General features: G+C 38.3%; 2 protein-coding genes across 2 annotated transcripts; both read left to right on the forward strand.

Annotated features, from left to right (window-relative positions):
• The first annotated feature begins 2,219 nt into the window (after nucleotides 1–2,219).
• On the forward strand, nucleotides 2,220–6,614 carry LOC21395051 (putative glucuronosyltransferase PGSIP7). The gene is made up of 5 exons (XM_010112526.2): nucleotides 2,220–2,719; nucleotides 4,404–4,662; nucleotides 5,190–5,391; nucleotides 5,502–5,649; nucleotides 6,059–6,614. Exons 1-5 carry the CDS (start codon nucleotides 2,406–2,408, stop codon nucleotides 6,600–6,602), a joined length of 1,467 nt encoding a protein of 488 aa, XP_010110828.2. The 5' UTR covers nucleotides 2,220–2,405; the 3' UTR covers nucleotides 6,603–6,614.
• Nucleotides 6,615–14,084: 7,470 nt separating this feature from the next.
• Nucleotides 14,085–14,873, forward strand: LOC112094379. The gene is made up of 2 exons (XM_024175064.1): nucleotides 14,085–14,658; nucleotides 14,743–14,873. Exons 1-2 carry the CDS (start codon nucleotides 14,085–14,087, stop codon nucleotides 14,871–14,873), a joined length of 705 nt encoding a protein of 234 aa, XP_024030832.1.
• Nucleotides 14,874–18,241: the final 3,368 nt, after the last annotated feature.

Raw genomic sequence — 18,241 nt, forward strand, 5'->3', positions numbered from 1 at the left:
ACTCTACGCTAAGAATTACTGCCACGTACCCACAAGAATATCGCATCAAATGTGTTTTTTATTACCAGGTACAACATCACATGATGATGAGGATGGCGTTATAAAGCTACCTCCCACAACAAACAACAAATTAACACACTACGAATCGGATAAAAGCATTGACAATCAATGAAAAAGAAAGCACATATGATCTCCTTTGCGAAATTAGTTAAGTATAATAACCTCTAATATTAGCTGCCGTGTTTATAATGATGATAGCTCCGTACGTGCTCTTGTAGTTATCTGGAAGCAAGTGTATTCCGGAGTCATATCCCACTACGAATCGTAATTTTGAAGTGGTCAAAATATTGCACTAAACAACATTGTTTTATTTTATATACATGGATCCCCTTAATTATGACTACTTATGTATCTATAAACATGTCTACCACATTTAATTAAAAAATCAATTAAACAAGATATCTGAAAATAAAAACGTTGGTACATAACTGTAGTCGTGTTCCTTGAGGAATAGGATATACTTGAACAGTAAAAAGAGACGGTGTTTTAATCATATACAATAGCCCTTCTCCACCTACAATTTATGTATATCCTAGCATGGGTCCCTTTTTTTGTTGTATATGCCCATACATATGCCAAACATATCCAAATCAAAAATATCTAGATCGTATGACAAAAATAAAAAGAAAATGAAACAATCTTTTATTTATTTATTTATTTTAAAAAAATGGCATACAGAAATTGAATTATTCAAGATTTTTAACGATGAGGCAAGTGTAGAATTTTTACTAGTCTAATAAGTTTGCAACCACTCTATTGATTCAAACAGATTTGACTCATTAAAGAATCGATAACTATTAATATAATCCCCTCTTTTTAGGATTTAAGCCCTTGTCGGTCACATTTTCGATCGGTCGGGGTCTGATATCATTTATAGCAATTATTACCTATATATATATATATATTTATATATATATTTGGTATGATATTATTTGTTTTGCTTAAACGTGCATAGTTCTACGGTTTTACCCTAAAGCCTCATCCTGCTGCATAGGGCGCAGCCTGTTACTCGATTGATGCTTTTTACGAGTAAATTAGAAAATTTGCACTCCTTAACTCACTTTTTAATTTTGGCACCATCCTCTTAAATTAATAAAAAATATCATTAGTTATGAAATTAAATATAGTTGTATCATTCTTAAAATTATGCCATCCACTAGAATTCCTTACTTTTGCTCCACTTATCGCATATCTAATTAGTTTGGATATATTACAACAGTATCTTTGAATTTGGATTCTTAGGGTACGACTTACTTTATGGAGAAAAGTAGGGGAATGTGTCTCCCTTAATTTGGACATTCTTTTGATTTTTCTGTGTTCGACTCAAATGGTCAACAAGGTAAGATGAAAATTTTTAATATCTGTTACTCCAAGTGATTGTAAGTCGTTCATAAAAATTAAAATATGTAAAATACTAAACAATTTCCAATTGAGAACTTCTGTGGTGGCGCCGGAAAAAAAATTCCCGACTCTGTGTCACTGTGTCAGAAATACGATAATTTATAAATTTTACACTAAAATTTACAAATTTTGAATGTTAAAGTTACGTAAAATTACAATAAACTTGTGAATTTTAAAAGAATATGATGACTTGTAAATTTTACCTCAAAATTTATAAATTTTAAACGTTAAAATTATAAAAATTACGATAAATTTGTGCACCCACACAGTATTGTGAAGGCACCATAGACAGACGTTAAGAGGTCCATTTATGGAATTTCATTTTCCAAAAATGGTCGCTCCAATAATAGAAAAAATCATTTTAGGAAGATCCTGTTGGAAAGAAAAGAAAACTTTTGTGCTCCACCAAAACCAAACTCTTTCTTTCTTTTCCTTTCTTTTCTTTTTTCTTTTTCCTAAAAAAAAAAGACAGAAAGATAACAATTATTGGTGCGTAACAGTGCAAGACATTTTGATCTTGCCCAAAATAAATAAATAAATAAAAACGAAAACCCTCGTGATTAGTTTCAAAAAAAAAACCCCCCTTGTAATTACAGCCGTTTAATGTAGGTACATGATCTAACGGTTGAGAATCTGAGTCCTTTTTTGTGATCAGTTCAACATCCTAAATTTCATCGCAACTAAAAAAGTGTCCAACAAGTTGTATTTGTACTTGTAATATTCATCATCTCTCTCAAAAAAAAAAAAAAAACCCTTCCCTCGTCACACCCTCCTTACAATGTTAAAAACCCACTTTCTCTCTCTACATCCCTGTCCCTGTCTCTATCTCTCTCCTATATATATATATATATATTTGTGTGTGTGCGCATGTATATGTGTATATATATGGAAATTAATGTGAGAATGCGCTAAAAGGGTGGAAAAGGGGATCAAAAGGAGGGTGAATGGCGAAAATGAAAAGCTCAACATCCACTACCGCAAGAACTAGTCTAGCTTTGAAAGCTTATTATGATATTTACATGAGTTTGGTGGTGGTGGTGTTTGTGGTTGCGGCGGCGGTTCTCGGAACGACGTCGTCGGCGAGGGCGGAGAGGCAGAGCAACGCCTACGCGACGATGATGTACATGGGGACACCCAGGGACTACGAGTTTTACGTGGCGACACGTGTCATGCTGAGATCGCTCGCCAGCCTCCACGCGGACGCCGATCTCGTCGTTATTGCCTCTCTCGATGTCCCTCTCCGCTGGATTCATGCTCTGTAAGTCCCGTTCCCTCCGATGCATTTCCCTTTTCTTTTTCTTTCCTCTTTTGTTTAATTTCAAATTAATTTTTTCTAGTATTGCAAATGGCGTTTTTGGGCCTTCGAAAACGTAAAAGGTTTGACACTCGCGTCCTCCGTCGTAAATCGTACGTTATTTTATGAAGCATTAATTTGGTTTTTAATTTGCTTGCTAGCAAAGCGTTAATTGATAAGATCATTACTGTCTTTATTCAGCTAATTTACTTAATTATATGCACGTTTATCTATAAAGGTATCACTCTCGTATACGTATGTGTTGCTATATGGACCAGACAGCTACTACATATCTTTATTCAGCTTTAGTTTTAGGCGACGTACGTCTAATTATATACATATGTGGACCACTTTTTCTGATCCTTATATAATATTTTTATCAATTAGTCTCCTGGAGCAGCTGGTGAATTGAAAGTTTCTTTGTTAAAGACATTACCATTAATTGGTGGCTTCCCATTTCTGAATTATAGATTTTGAATGACGCGCCCATTGAAACGTTAATATCGATGAGCCGAGCTATATACATACATATATATATATGTAGATCATAATTAGGATCCGTTTGGTTCCTAGATTTACTTCCTGATTTAAATTATGATTCGTGGTTCGTTACAGTATTTTTTTTCATCAAAAATACACGTAAATCGAAAATAGCTTAAATCACATGATTTGAATCTATGAACCAAACGGACCCTCAGTTGTTGTTGTCTTTTGTGTTGTGAGTTGTAAATTAATCATTCATTCATATACATTCTTTCCAGCGTGTGTCAAATACATCTTTTATTTTCTATCACAGAGGTCAGAAGTTGATTATTATCAGATTCACTTGTTTGAGAATTACAAACTAAAGTGCAAAATCATAAGAAACCATGACTTTTAACGCTAATTTTTTCCTTTTCTTTTTATAAAAATTAGTGCTTGAAATTTGAATTAGTTCACGCTCCTTAACTTGTCCAGTTGTCGACCTTGAGGTGCTATATAGCTAGATTATGTTTGTCGATGTCCAATTTCATGCCTTTTTTTTTTTTTTTTTCCAGATACCTCCGACGTAACGTCGTCAGGACCGGGCCAGTGTATATCTGGACCCAGTGCTGCTCTAATTAGTTAGACAATATAGTGGATTTAAATTTTTAATTGGAGTTGAGATGTGATATTTTTTAAGAATTTTTAAGTATAATAAAAAAATTAAATTTAATATTTTTTGAGAGTTTTTAATTATAGAAACTTAAAATTAAAAATTTAAATCTGTGAAATAAACGAGACATATATATTATTAGGCACTACTTATACGGCAGAAAATTAAAAACTATATGGAATATTCAGAATTGATTTTCTATCACTACTCATTTTGATTAAAGTTTAAACTTGGCTACGAAATACAGAACTATTATTCATTCCGTGGCAGGCTCACACTTTTGATATAACCATAAATAGGCTCCCTTCTGTCCTTACTGCAGGCCCGTCAATGTCGTCAACTGAATAATCATTTTATAACTTTTCTACGGGACGAGCCCCACCCACGCACAGGCGCTTTTTCCTTTGTTACATCAACACTTTTCTTTTTTTTCTTTTTTTTTTGTCAGTCATGTACGGGTCTTGAATTTACGTGACTATTGATATTATTTTACTGTATAATGTGGATCTGCAGGGAGCAGGAAGATGGAGCGAAGGTGGTAAGAGTGGAAAATCTGAATAATCCATACAAGAATCAGGACAATTTTGATTGGAGATTTATGCTTAGTATGAACAAGATTTATGCGTGGAGCCTTGTGGAATACGACAGAGTCGTCATGCTCGATTCTGACAACCTTTTCCTTCAAAACACCGATGAGTTGTTCCACTGTGGACAATTCTGCGCAGTCTTCATTAATCCTTGCATTTTCCATACTGGCCTCTTTGTCTTGCAGGTAACACCAGAATTATACATTCACACACGCATATATATATATTGTGACGCGTACGTGGTCCAATTTTTTTACTATATAACTTAAATAACCTCAAGTATTAATTAAAAACTAGTTCAGTTAACTGATTCGAGTTTTTAATTTGAATTAAGATGTGATTTTATGTTAGAGTTTTTTACTGTAACAAAAAAGTTAGATGTGACTGTTTCTGAGAGCTTTTTACTGTAATAAAACTCGAATTCTAAACTCGAATCGGTAAAATAAACGGGATCTATTTCATTAAATGAAATAAAACATACGTGTCAAACAGAGATACAGTTAACGATATCCAACAAAGTACGTACCTGTGTGTTCATTATAGTACAGGTGTAGTAACAATGTAGTCATAATAGTAGTGATATCCTAGCTAGGGGCCAAATTGATGGCTACGACTTATATTTGACTTAAAAGAGATCATTTCATTTAACAAAAGAAGGAATGTACAGAATTTGTTAATAATGGACTTTAATAAATTTGAATGATTGGTGCAGCCATCAATGAAGGTGTTCAAAGACATGGTTGAGGAGTTAGGAAAAGGGAGAGAGAATCCGGACGGTGCAGATCAGGGATTCATAGGCAGCTACTTTCCAGACTTAATTGATCAACCAATGTTCCATCCAAATGCCACCATTAAGCAGCTTAATGGAACCTACAGACTTCCTCTTGGCTACCAAATGGATGCTTCTTATTATTGTCAGTACTAGATAGTACACAACACTAGTATATTTCTATTTGTTTTATGGTTCTTAATTCTTATGGTAATTAACCATTTCTTTCTTATATAAACATATATATATTTTCAGATCTTAAACTAAGGTGGAGTGTACCTTGTGGACCAAACAGCGTGATTACATTCCCAGGCGCACCCTGGTTGAAGCCCTGGTATTGGTGGTCATGGCCTGTTCTACCTTTAGGCATTTCTTGGCATGAACGACGTCGTCAAACTCTTGGGTAAGACTAACATCCAATATAATAAAAGTCAATACACTTTCTTTTATGCAAAAAAATAAAAAAAAAATAAAAAAAAAATTTAATACACTTTCCATTTCAAAACTAATTCTCAGACTGTCAAAGTACTTCTAAAACACTTTCAAAATTTCCCCTGTTTTTCCATTTCCAAACTAAACTATGTATTGTATATTACTATCGTAATTAGGAAAAAAAAATAGTAACTATAAATAGCAGGCTATCATATTTGGTCTTGTAATTGATTAGATTTAAAACTTGTCATTTCAACTACCAATGATGCATAACATTCAAACATTGTTGATGTGCCATTGTAAATACGTAATTCTTGTACCATAGCAACTTTGGCCATGTATGTGTAGAGAAACATATATTTCTGACACATAATTGGCAGGTATGACGCAGAGATGGTAGCGGTAATGGTCCAAACGGTGATGTATGTGGGACTCATAGCAACAATGCGTCTAGCGCGGCCCAACTTATCAAAACTATGCTATCGGCGCACAGATAAGAGCATTAACATTATACAAACCTCCCTCAAATTACTAGCTTTATGGTCCATTGTTGCAGCTTACGTAGTGCCTTTCTTCATCGTTCCTTGCACGCTTCATCCATTATTAGGCTGGAGTCTCTACTTGCTCGGTTCATTTGCTCTTTCCTTTGTATCCGTCAACGCCTTTTTGCTACCAATGCTTCCAGTTTTGACTCCTTGGGTTGGGATATTAGGGGCACTTTTGGTGATGGCATTTCCTTGGTATCCAGACGGCATTGTTAGAGCTGTTGCAGTGTTTGGCTATGCATTTTTCTGTGCACCATTTATATGGGTGTCTGTTGTAAAACTCATGAATTGTCTTCATGTTTCACTTGAAAGGGAATCTCTTTTCCCAAGGCTGAGTGAGTCCTCTCCACCTTCTTCACAGTTTAACAAGCTATATTAAGGCCCAAAACCATGACACTGTATTATTGATATATATATATATATATACATTTTTTTCCTTCTTTATTTTAACTTGAGGAACAGGGGATTTATCCGAACTCTAAATTTTAACATTATGGATGAGCCGGAATGAATGAAATTGCCAAAATTAGTCTAAACCGGTGACCATAGACGTTACTGTGATGTATTGAGGCCTTCACAAAGTGATCCCTGGCTCGACCTAATTAAAGAGGATATGATTGTTTGCTCCAAATAATTTTGGAATTGCTATTTGGTGAGGTGTTAATAAGGAGATCGGGAATTGGTTACTCATGAATATCATATGTACTTGTTATCTATAATGGTACAATTAAGGAGAGAAGCTCCCTTGAAATTGCAGATATCCCCACAAGGTCAAACAGTTGCTGGTATTTACTTGACTTTCATTGGTTTTCTCGTGTTTGGTGTAGCTTTAATACTGTGAGTGAGTGAGTGGGGATGGATATTGGGCACAACTCATTTCACTTTTACTTATAGGCATTCATTGATCATTAGAAATATCTGCATATTCCATAATTCATTTGAATTATACCAATGATTGAAACATATTAGTTAAGTTTCCCTGTAAAAGTTTGGGCCATAGGACAGCCTTCCTTCTTTTAGGGCCGGCCCAGTCTAAATATTCCCTTCGGGCCAGGGGGCTCGAGTGGACCTAAAAAGTTTCACTTCTAGTCACCAACTGGTTAAGTTTTGTGGTCTTCTTCATGTAATGCAGTGAAAGTTGGGAAATAGACAGGAAATAAGAAAAAGACGACGACATTTTCAATACCAATGAAATGTGCGGAAAGAGAGTTTTTCTTTTTCTAAAACGAACAATGGAAATCCAGAAGATTATCGCGGAAGGAAACAATGGAACTTGGTGGATAAGAAACATATGAAAAATAGAGAACGTACGTACGAAACCCGCAAACTTGAAGTTTTATTAGGTGACTGTTGAGTTAGTCCAGATTATGTTACGTGGTCATTTAATTGATGTTGTGTCATTCTAGTTTTTAGGCTTTTTTATTAAGTTTGTTTTATTTGTTCAGACGTGGCAAGTTTTTTAAGAGTAAGTGGTGCGTGTTTAGACCAAGTGGTTTAGAGTATGTTGCTATTTTATTGGTCATTTCCGTTAATGTACAACATATTTAAAGGCTCCATTGTTTAATCAATTAATAACAAGAAGAGTACTTAGATTCCTTTTTGTTTTTGTCTTCATCTATTTGTCTATCAAAGTGTATCAGTGGTATCAAAGCCGTGTTATAAAGTTTGAGTAAAAAAAAAAAAACGGGGGAGTGCGAGAGAGTAAAATAGAAGGTTAAGACCAAGAGAAACACAGGGAAGTGAGATAGAGTATATAGCCGTAGCTTTTTTTCTATTTCACCTTGTTTCTGTTTTGCAGCAGCAAAAGCAATGGCATCTGAGGCAACGTTTGTGCAACCAACCATTCCTCGTTTTGATGGCCACTATGACTTCTTGAGGTCCAAGGAGTACTGGCAAGTGGTTGATTATGGAGTTGCAGATTCAATTGAAGGTGTGGTGCTATCAAAGACGCAGAGAACAGAGTTAGAAGGACTGAAACTGAAGGATTTGAAGGCAAAGAACTACCTTTTTCAAGCTATTGATCGTTCAATTTTAGAAACCATACTCAACAAAGAAACTTCCAAGCAGATTTGGGATTCTATGAAGAGAAAATATCAAGGATTGACAAGAGCAAGAAGGCAGCAACTTCAAACACTTCGTACGGAGTTCGAAACGCTTCGCATGAAGTTGGGAGAGTCCGTTTCTGATTTTTTTCTCACGAACAATGGCAATTATCAACAAGATGTGTGTGTATGGAGAAAAGATAGAAGACGTGATTGTGATTGAGAAGATTCTTCGATTAATGATGCCAAAATTTAACTATGTTGTTTGTACAATTGAAGAATCAAATGATCTTGATGTCCTTTCGATGGATGAATTCCAGGGCTCTTTGTTGGTACATGAACAAAAAATGGCTCAACAAGAAAAAGAAGAGCAAGCATTGCAAGCCTCCACTAACAAGCAGCCTTCAACGGCAAACAGAGCAGATCAAGGGAGAGGAAGAGGCAGAAGAAATAATTATCGTGGAAACCAACAACAACACCAACACCAAGACAATCAATTTCAAGGAAGAGGAAGAGGACGAGGAGGCCACCACTCGACTACATATAAACTAAGGTCAGCAGACAAGTCCAATGTGGAGTGCTACAGATGTCATAGGTACGGCCACTACAAGTCTGAATGCCGAACTAATCTGAATAGACAACATGGAGAGATGTCTAATCTTGCAGAGAAGGAAGAAGAAGTATCTTTGTTAATGGTTTGTCATGCAAAGGAGGAAACCAACAAGAATTTGTGGTACTTAGACACAAGTTACAGCAACCATATGTGTGGAGACAAGTCTGCATTTTCTGAGTTGGATGAAACTTTCAGTGATAGTGTGAAGTTTTGTGATGATTCCAAAGTCTCTGTTATGGTAAAGGGAAAGGTAACAATCCAACTCAAAAACAACTATACTCAGACAATCTCTAATGTTCTTTTTGTTCCAGATTTAAGAACAAATTTACTAAGTGTTGGTCAGCTTCAAGAAAAGGGATTTGAAATCTCTATCAAAGGTGGAGTTTGTCGAATTCAAGATGCAAAGTTGGGCTTAATTGCTCAAGTTAATATGACGGTGAATCGTATGTTTCCACTTTATCTCCACAACATCACTCACTTATGCATCGGTGGATTGAAGACTCTACAATAGAAAAATATGGTGATTGGTCTTCCTCAAATTACAGCTCCATCTGAAGTTTGTGAAGAATGTGTTGTTAGCAAACAACACCGTAATCAATTTCTGCAAGGAAAGTCATGGAGAGCGAAAAAGGCATTGGAGCTGGTTCATTCTGATCTTTGTGGGCTAATAAATTCATCTTCCAATGGAGGTAAAAGATATTTAATCACCTTCATAGATGATTTTAGTCAAAAGACATGGGTATATTTTTTGCAGGAGAAATCAGAGGCTTTTGCAGCCTTTAAGAATTATAAAGTGCTTATTGAGAAAGAAGATGGCAGCCTAATTAAAGTTCTTCGCACTGATCATGGTGGAGAATACAATTCACATGAATTTGTAAATTTTTGTGAAATGCATGGCATCAAGAGACAACTTACGGCAGCTTACACGCCTTAACAAAATGGAGTTTGTGAGCGAAAAAATCACACTATTTTGAATATGGTACGAAGCCTTTTGACGAGGAGCGGCATTCTAAAAAATTTCTGGCCCGAAGCAGTCAACTGGAGCATTCATATTTTGAACAGAATTCCCACACTCACTGTTCAAAATATGACACCAGAAGAAGCATGGAGCGGACAGAGACCGGCGGTAGATCATTTTAGAATTTTTGGGTGTATTGCCTATGCCCATATTCCATACCAGAAGAGGACAAAGCTAGATGACAAAGGAGAAAAATGTATTTTTCTTGGTGTCGGTGATCAATCAAAAGCTTATAAGCTTTACAATCCCATCACCAAAAAAATTGTTATCAGTCGTTTTTGATGAAGAAAGGTTTTGGCCATGGAACAACAATGTTGTTTAACAACAAATACCTGCCAACTTTGATAGTGTCAACGAAGAGGAAAGGCAGCAGCCAACGGAAAATGATCAACAAATCCCACCAGATGGTCCAGCAGATGTTCCAAGCTTACCAACAGTAGCAGCAAGTAAAGAACGGCCCCAACGTGTTAGAAGAAGGCCTGCATGGATGACTGATTATAAGGTAACCAGAATTGACCAAACTGAGGACCTACTTACATATTTTGCTCTATTTTTGGATTGTGATCCTACTATTTTCGAAGAGGTTGTCAAAGAATCCAAATGGCGGACGACAATGGACGAAGAAATTGCAGCCATTGAACGGAATAACACTTGGGAGTTAACTGATCTTCCAAGAGGGCACAAAACAATTGGTGTCAAGTGGGTGTACAAGACAAAATTGAAGGAGAATGGAGAAGTTGACAAATACAAGGCGCGCTTAGTAGCTAAAGGCTATAAGCAAGAGTTTGGAGTGGATTATAGAGAAGTCTTTGCTCCTGTTGCAAGACATGATACGATCAAACTGGTGATTGCATTGGCAGCTCAACATTCATGGCCTATCTTCCAATTGGACGTGAAATCGGCATTCTTGCATGGTGACCTGCAGGAACAGGTATTTATCGAACACCTTCTAGTTATGTGAAGCTTGGAAGTGAGAATAAGGTTTATAAACTCAAAAAAGCATTATACGGGCTAAAACAAGCTCTACGCGCTTGGTATAGTCGTATATATGCTTATTTTTCTAAAGAGGAATTTAAGAAATGTCCATATGAGCATAATGTAACGCCATCTAGAATTAAACATGTTTAATTATGCTAAATTGTGGATTATTAGTGTGCCTAATTTGATTTTCATAATTAATCAAGGGACTTTAAGTTATTTTCAGTATTTATAATTTCACCCTAAAGATTTTTAGAAAACACACTTAAATTTAATACATTTTCCCTTTTTCTATTTTTCTTTTTCCTTTTCTTTTCTTTTTCTTTTCTTTTTTTTTTCTTTTCCCCTATTCCCTTCCCGTGCGCCAGCCCACTCTTTTTTTTCTTTTTTTTTTCTTTTCTTTCTTCTTCTTCTTCTCTGGTTCTTCCCGTGCACCAACCTCTCTCTCTCTCTCTATTTTCTTCCACCGCCGGCCACCTCCTTCTCCGGGCTTCCTCCCGCCGGCATTCTCTCTCTCTCCCTTGCTCTCTCTCTCTCTCTCTCCGGGTTTCTCTCTCCCTCTCTCTCTCGGCAGTTTGGCCGAGAATCACCAAAAAAAAAAATGAAAAACAGATAAATTGAGGGAGACAAAGCTTGAGCAACTGATCTGAGATAAAATCCTTTGAAACCCACTCTTCGATTCGAATTTTAAGCTTGAGAAAGTTTGATTTTGGTTAGATTTGAATAATTTTGAGTTAGAGTTCGAGTTTGAACAGTTATTATTGGAATCGAATGAAATTTGGGGGTTTTTAGTTATTGGACTTGTTTAATAGATTAAAAACTGATTTTGATGGATTTTGGAGAATATATATTAAAATTGAACTTGAATTGTAGGTTTGGCATTTTTCCTATTTATGCCGGCATGCTGCCGAAATTTCTTTAGAAACTTGTTTTTAAACTGAAATTAAATAGGAAAACCAAACCTATGAATTAGATTCTAATTTTTAAAGAACCCCCAAACTGAATTATAAAATCATTGTGAAATTTAGATTTGAGTCAAGGCACACTAATAGGAAACAATTAAACATGATTGAGCTTAATTCGTTTTAGGAATGAGAAATACTTCCTAAGATATTGCTTCTGTGATAAAGCTAGTGGAGAATGTCAAGTATTAAGGCTTTAAGGAAAGCGGAGGCTAGGAGAACTGAAGGCTAGCCTCACTTTAAATGATTTTGGCCAATGAAAATGTTTTAGAAGAAAACATGTTTAAAGAAAATGAGTTCAAAGGAATAGCATGAGAATGCTATTAAGTTTTCCAATGATTTTGGAAATGAGATTTTAAATAGTATCATTTCTTAAATGAAATATTTAAGGAATGATACAACGTATGGTGGCCACAGAGATCGGGATGTGGGAATCGCATCCTTGGGGGCAGGTCCCGAAACCCGTACAGATCCACTTCTTGTTTAGTGGAACAATGGCTCTGCACTTTTCATAGACAGACATATTTACCGCTTCTTGTTTAGTGGTATGATGAGCTGCACACTTTCATTATACAGATATTTTCTACTATAAGTATTTCCTTTTCTAAAAAGGGATGATCGGTTTCGGGTGTATATCTTCGAACCGTGAGTACCTTTATTTTAAATGCTTTATAAAACTATATCCTACTGGGCCTTTCGCTCACCTTTCTTGTTTTCAAATGTATTAAACCCCTCCAGGAGACGCGAGGAGTAGTGCGGAATAGGTAGCTACTACCGGTGACGTGGACTTGACCTGGAAAAGTGAAGAGTTATCTTTCCTCTTATCTTTTATTTCAAGGCATGTATAAAAGATTATGGATTGTAAACTTAAATATTACTAGACTGTGGTTGATGTCACACTTACTTTTGTTTATATTCATATATGCTAAACACCTGTGGGAATTCCTGACTTGATACCAGGGACGTGGTTTTAAACTGGTTTGGTTAGAAATTCCACCACCGTTCTTGAATTAAATTTCTCTTGAATGAAAGTGGCTCATTTAGAAATACCTGGATGTTTTGGATTTGAAAGAAATTGAAATATTTGCTAATCTCTCTCTCAAACAGGTTTAAGTTTCTAAACGAGCCTCCACGTCACTAACCCCGGTTTGGGGGCGTGACAAGACTTGGTATCAGAGCCTTTGGTTTAGAACCTTGGGGTTTGGAATTATGCATATATGAATGACATCAGAAAACCACTAAAACAGTCTAGCTTTCTTTTCAGATAAAAGAATGCCGCCGCGCCGTAGAAACCCTAACCCACCGGCGATGCCGAATGAGCAATTCATGGAAGCCATGTACGCCGCCTTCCAGGGGATGGCTACTAGAGCCCAAAATGAACGTCCCGCGGAGTACAGAAAACAAAACTACTTCCGTAAGTACAGGCGTAGTTCAATCCCTACATTCACTAGCGCGGGTGGACCCTAGGAACCCGAGTATTGGTTCGAATCGGTGTCTAAGCATCTAAGTACCATGGGAGTATCAGATGAGTATTGGGTGAAGTTTGCAGCTTTTAAATTTGAAGGTCCTGCAAGTGCATGGTGGAAGCATATCCGGCGAATGCATGATGTAGAGGCCAGAGGGGATGACTTGGGAACAATTCGAAGCGCTCTTTAATGAGCAATTCTTTCTCCAAAGTTATCGAGATGAAAAGGCTATGGAATTCATGGGCCTACAGCAAGGGGAAATGACAGTGAGGGAATACGAAGCTAGGTTCAATGAACTGTCCCGTTTTGCTCCCTCATTGATTGAATCGGAGCGCATGAAGTGCCTAAAGTTCGAGAAAGGTCTTAAGGGTGTGATCCGAAAATCAGTGGTAGCTTTAAGGCATCGAGTCTATAGTGACTTGGTTGTAGCAGCCATCTCTGTTGAACAAGAGCACATCGCCTTTCTCTAGGATCGAGAAGCTTCAGGAAGAACCTCAGGAGGACCCCAAAGGAGTAACCGAAAAAGCCGTGATCAGGGGCAAGGTAGTGGGGGAGTGCCTAGTGGTAGCAGTGGCTCTTCGGGAAATGGGAAAAGTTGACCCTATAGCTTCAAGTGCCACCATTGTGGGGAGCTAAGGCATATCAAAAGGAACTGTCCTATCAGGGGCCAACAGGTGAACCAAAAGACCCAGCAATTACCGCAGAATCAAAGGGGTATTGCTCCTAGTCAAGACAGACTTCCACAGTTCACGCCTTTCTATTAGCCCCAGTTGCCTGCACAGATGCCAATTCCTTCTGCACCGATCTTTCGTCCGCCGAACTACTCTTATTTCCGACCACAGGCTTCTGTGTCAGTACAGTCTACCCCACTGCAGCAACAGTATAGGCCTGGAAACCAGAGACCTAACAACAATGAGAGAGAAAAAGGAAATGTACCGGGGCAGATGCATACCATGGCCGGGGGAAGTTCTGGAGCTCATGTCGGAAACCCAGTCGTCGAGGGTATGGTACCTATGTCACATTCTTTTGCACGAGTTTTGTTCGACACTGGTGCTACGCACTCTTTTGTTTTCACTACTTTTGTGAAAATTTTGGGTTTGAAACCCGATGACTTAGAGACTTCAATGTTTATAAGTTCTCCATTGGGATGTGTGGAGGTGACTAGTGTATGTAGGTCGTGTGTGATCACGATTGGAAGTGAGAAATTAAAGGCAGATTTGATAATCCTTCCCATGAATCCGTTTGATGTGGTGCTTAGAATGGATTGGTTGTCAAGATATGGGGCGATTATTGATTGCCACCGTATGAGAGTTACCTTGACTACCGGTTTTGGCATGACAGTAACGTATCAGGGAGGTGTTAACCCGGTTACTAAAGAACGACTACTGAGGCATAGTGTCGGAGGACGGTGAAATTTAGCTTGTTTCTCATTCCTTTCAGTATTAGAGGGTGAATCCGGTATCGCCGGGGAGAATGTTGAGGTCCCCGTGGTCGATGAATATGCGGATGTATTCCCTGATGAGTTGCCTGGTTTACCACCTGATCGGGAGATCGAGTTTTGCATCGACTAACTTCCAGAGACGGCTCCGATTTCTATTGCTCCGTATCGAATGGCGCCTGCGGAGATGAAAGAGCTAACGAAACAGCTCGGAGAGTTGGCAAAAAAGGGATTCATTAGAAACAACACTTCCCCGTGGGGTGCACCTGTCTTGTTTGCGAAAAAGCACGACGGATCCCTTCGGTTGTGCATAAACTACCGACAATTGAATAGGGTTACCGTGAAGAACAAGTACCCATTGCCGAGGATCGATGAGTTGTTCGATCAACTAGGAGGATCACGATATTACTCAAAAATTGACTTGAGATCCGGGTATCATTATTTGAAGATTAGGGAAGATGATATTCCAAAAACAGCTTTCAGAACTCGCTATGGGCATTATGAGTTCTTAGTAATGCCTTTTGGATTGACGAATGCTCCTGCCGCTTTTATGGACTTGATGAATCGAGTCTTCTGCCCGTATTTAGACCAGTTTGTGGTAGTTTTCATTGATGACATCCTGGTTTACTCAAAGACTTGGGAAGAGCATGAGCAACATTTGAGGATCGTTCTCCAGACTTTTCGAGAACACCAGCTTTATGCAAAAAATGAGAAATTTGATTTCTGGTTAACAGAAGTCAAGTTCCTTGGACATGTTATATCTGGACAAGGAATTTCAGTGGATCCTTCAAAGATTGAAACGGTGCTACAATGGGAATGACCGAAGAACGTCGCCGAAATTCGAAGCTTCCTAGGACTTGCGGGGTATTATCGACGATTTGTAAAGGATTTTTTGAGTATTGTTGCTCCAATGACGCGGTTGACTAAAAAGGAAGTTAGGTTTGAATGTGATGCTGATTGTGAATATGCATTCCAAGAACTGAGGACTAGGCTAACCAGTGCGCCGATTCTGACGATTCCTAATAGCGATGAGCCGTACGAGGTGTATTCCGATGCATCAAGACGAGGACTTGGGTGTGTTCTGATGCAAAATGGACATGTTGTGGCTTATGCATTTCGTCAACTGAAGCCACATGAACAGAACTACCCCACGCATGATCTAGAGTTAGCAGCAGTGATTTTTGCTCTCAAGATATGGAGATGCTACCTCTATGGAGTAAAATTCCAGATCTTCTCTGATCATAAGAGTTTAAAATATCTGTTCACTCAAAAGGACTTAAATCTGAGACAAAGAAGGTGGATGGAATACATGGAGGATTATGACTTCACCTTACTGTATCATCCTAGAAAAGCCAACGTAGTAGCAGACGCTCTCAGCAGAAAGACTCCAGGAATCCTAGCATCTTTGGCATTGGAAGATTGGAAACGGAGTGAAATTGTAGGTGATTATGATCTTCAGTATTATGAGGATTCTAACCAAGCTATGGTGTACAACTTGGTTTCAACGCTAATTCTTATACAGCAAGTCAAGCAGAACCAATGGCAGGATTCGCATCTTCAAGGAATTTAGACTCGAGTTTAGAATGGAGAAAAACTGGATGAATGGAATATTCGGGAAGATGGAACGCTCTACTTTAGGAATCGCCTTGCCGTTCCTCAAGTGGATGACAAAGAAGACAATCCTTCACAAAGCCCACAAATCGAGGTTCGCTATTCACCCTGGGAGTACCAAGATGTATCAAGACCTCAAAAGGCAGTATTGGTGGAGAGGTATGAAGAAGGATGTTCGCCAATACGTGTCAGAATGTGCGACTTGTCTTCGAGTCAAGGCTGAACATCGGAGACCTGCTGGAGAACTGCAGCCTCTTCCTGTTCCTGGATGGAAGTGGGAACACATTAAGATGGATTTTTTGATGGGATTGCCGAGGACTGAACATCGGCATGATGCCATATGGGTCGTTGTGGATAGGTTAACGAAGTCCGCCCACTTCATTCCCTTTCATGCGACTTATTTCAGGAAAATTCTAGCAGAGTTGTATCTGGAGCACGTTGTCAGACTTCACGGAGTTCCGTTGTCTATCACATCAGATCGTGACACTCGTTTCAATGCTAGATATTGGAGAAGTTTTCAAGAAGCCATGGGAACCGAACTGAATTTCAGCACCGCATTTCATCCTCAGACTGACGGACAATCTGAGAGAGTTATTCAGATTTTGGAGGACATGCTTCGCGCTTGCATTCTAGATTTTGGTGGAAACTGGAAGAAGTATCTTCATTTAGCTGAGTTTGCCTACAACAACAGTTATCAGAGTAGCATTGGGATGGCCCCATTCGAAGCGTTGTATGGCAGACCTTGTAGATTGCCAGTTTGTTGGCTTGAGTCAGAAGATCGACTGACCTTTGGACCGGATGTTATCCAGGAGAATAATGAAAAGATAGCCGTGATCCGGAAACGACTGTTAACGGCTCAAAGTCGTCAGAAGAGTTATTCTGACAGGAGGCGTAGACCCTTAGAGTTCTTAGAGGGCGATTTTGTCTTGTTAAGAGTCTCTCCTCGCAAAGGGGTTACTCGCTTTGGTGTGAAGGGAAAACTTGTGCCAAGGTACATTGGACCATTTCAGATCACACAATAAGTCGGTGTCGTTGCTTACCGCCTTGATCTTCCTCTGGAATTGTCTCACGTGCACAATGTGTTCCATGTTTCAATGCTCTGAAAGTGTTAACCTGATCCAGAAGCCATTGTGCAATGGTATGACGTGCCGATCCAGTATGCCACGACTTACGAGGAAGCATCCATACAGATTCTTGACCGGAAGATGAAAAGCCTACGTCAACATGAGATACCATTAGTGAAGGTGTTGTGGCAACCTTATGGCGTTGAAGAAGCAACGTGGGAATTGAAAATGACGATGCAGGAACGATATCCGTATTTGTTCATATCGTGAGGTAAATTTCAATTTCAGGGACGAAATTTCTTAAGGGGGGTAGAATGTAACGCCCTCTAGAATTAAACATGTTTAATTATGCTAAACTGTGGATTATTAGTGTGCCTAATTTGATTTTCATAATTAATCAAGGGACTTTAAGTTATTTTCAGTATTTATAATTTCACCCCAAAGATTTTTGAAAAACACACTTAAATTTAATACATTTTCCCTTTTTTCCATTTTTCTTTTTCCTCTTCTTTTCTTTTTCTTTTTCTTTTTTTCTTTTCTTTTTTTTTCTTTTCCCCCTTTCCCTTCCCGTGCGCCAGCCCACTCTTTTTTTTCTTTTTTTTCTTTTCTTTCTTCTTCTTCTTCTCTGGTTCTTCCCGTGCACCAGTCTCTCTCTCTCTCTCTCTTTATTTTCTTCCACCGCCGGCCACCTCCTTCTCCGGGCTTCCTCCCGCCGGCGTTCTCTCTCTCTCCCTTGCTCTCTCTCTCCGGGTTTCTCTCTCCCTCTCTCTCTCGGCAGTTTGGCCGAGAATCTAAAAAAAAAATGAAAAACAGAAAAATTGAGGGA

The sequence above is a fragment of the Morus notabilis genome, unplaced genomic scaffold (genome assembly GCF_000414095.1).
Source record: "Morus notabilis unplaced genomic scaffold, ASM41409v2 Scaffold448, whole genome shotgun sequence".
Classification (NCBI taxonomy): domain Eukaryota; kingdom Viridiplantae; phylum Streptophyta; class Magnoliopsida; order Rosales; family Moraceae; genus Morus; species Morus notabilis.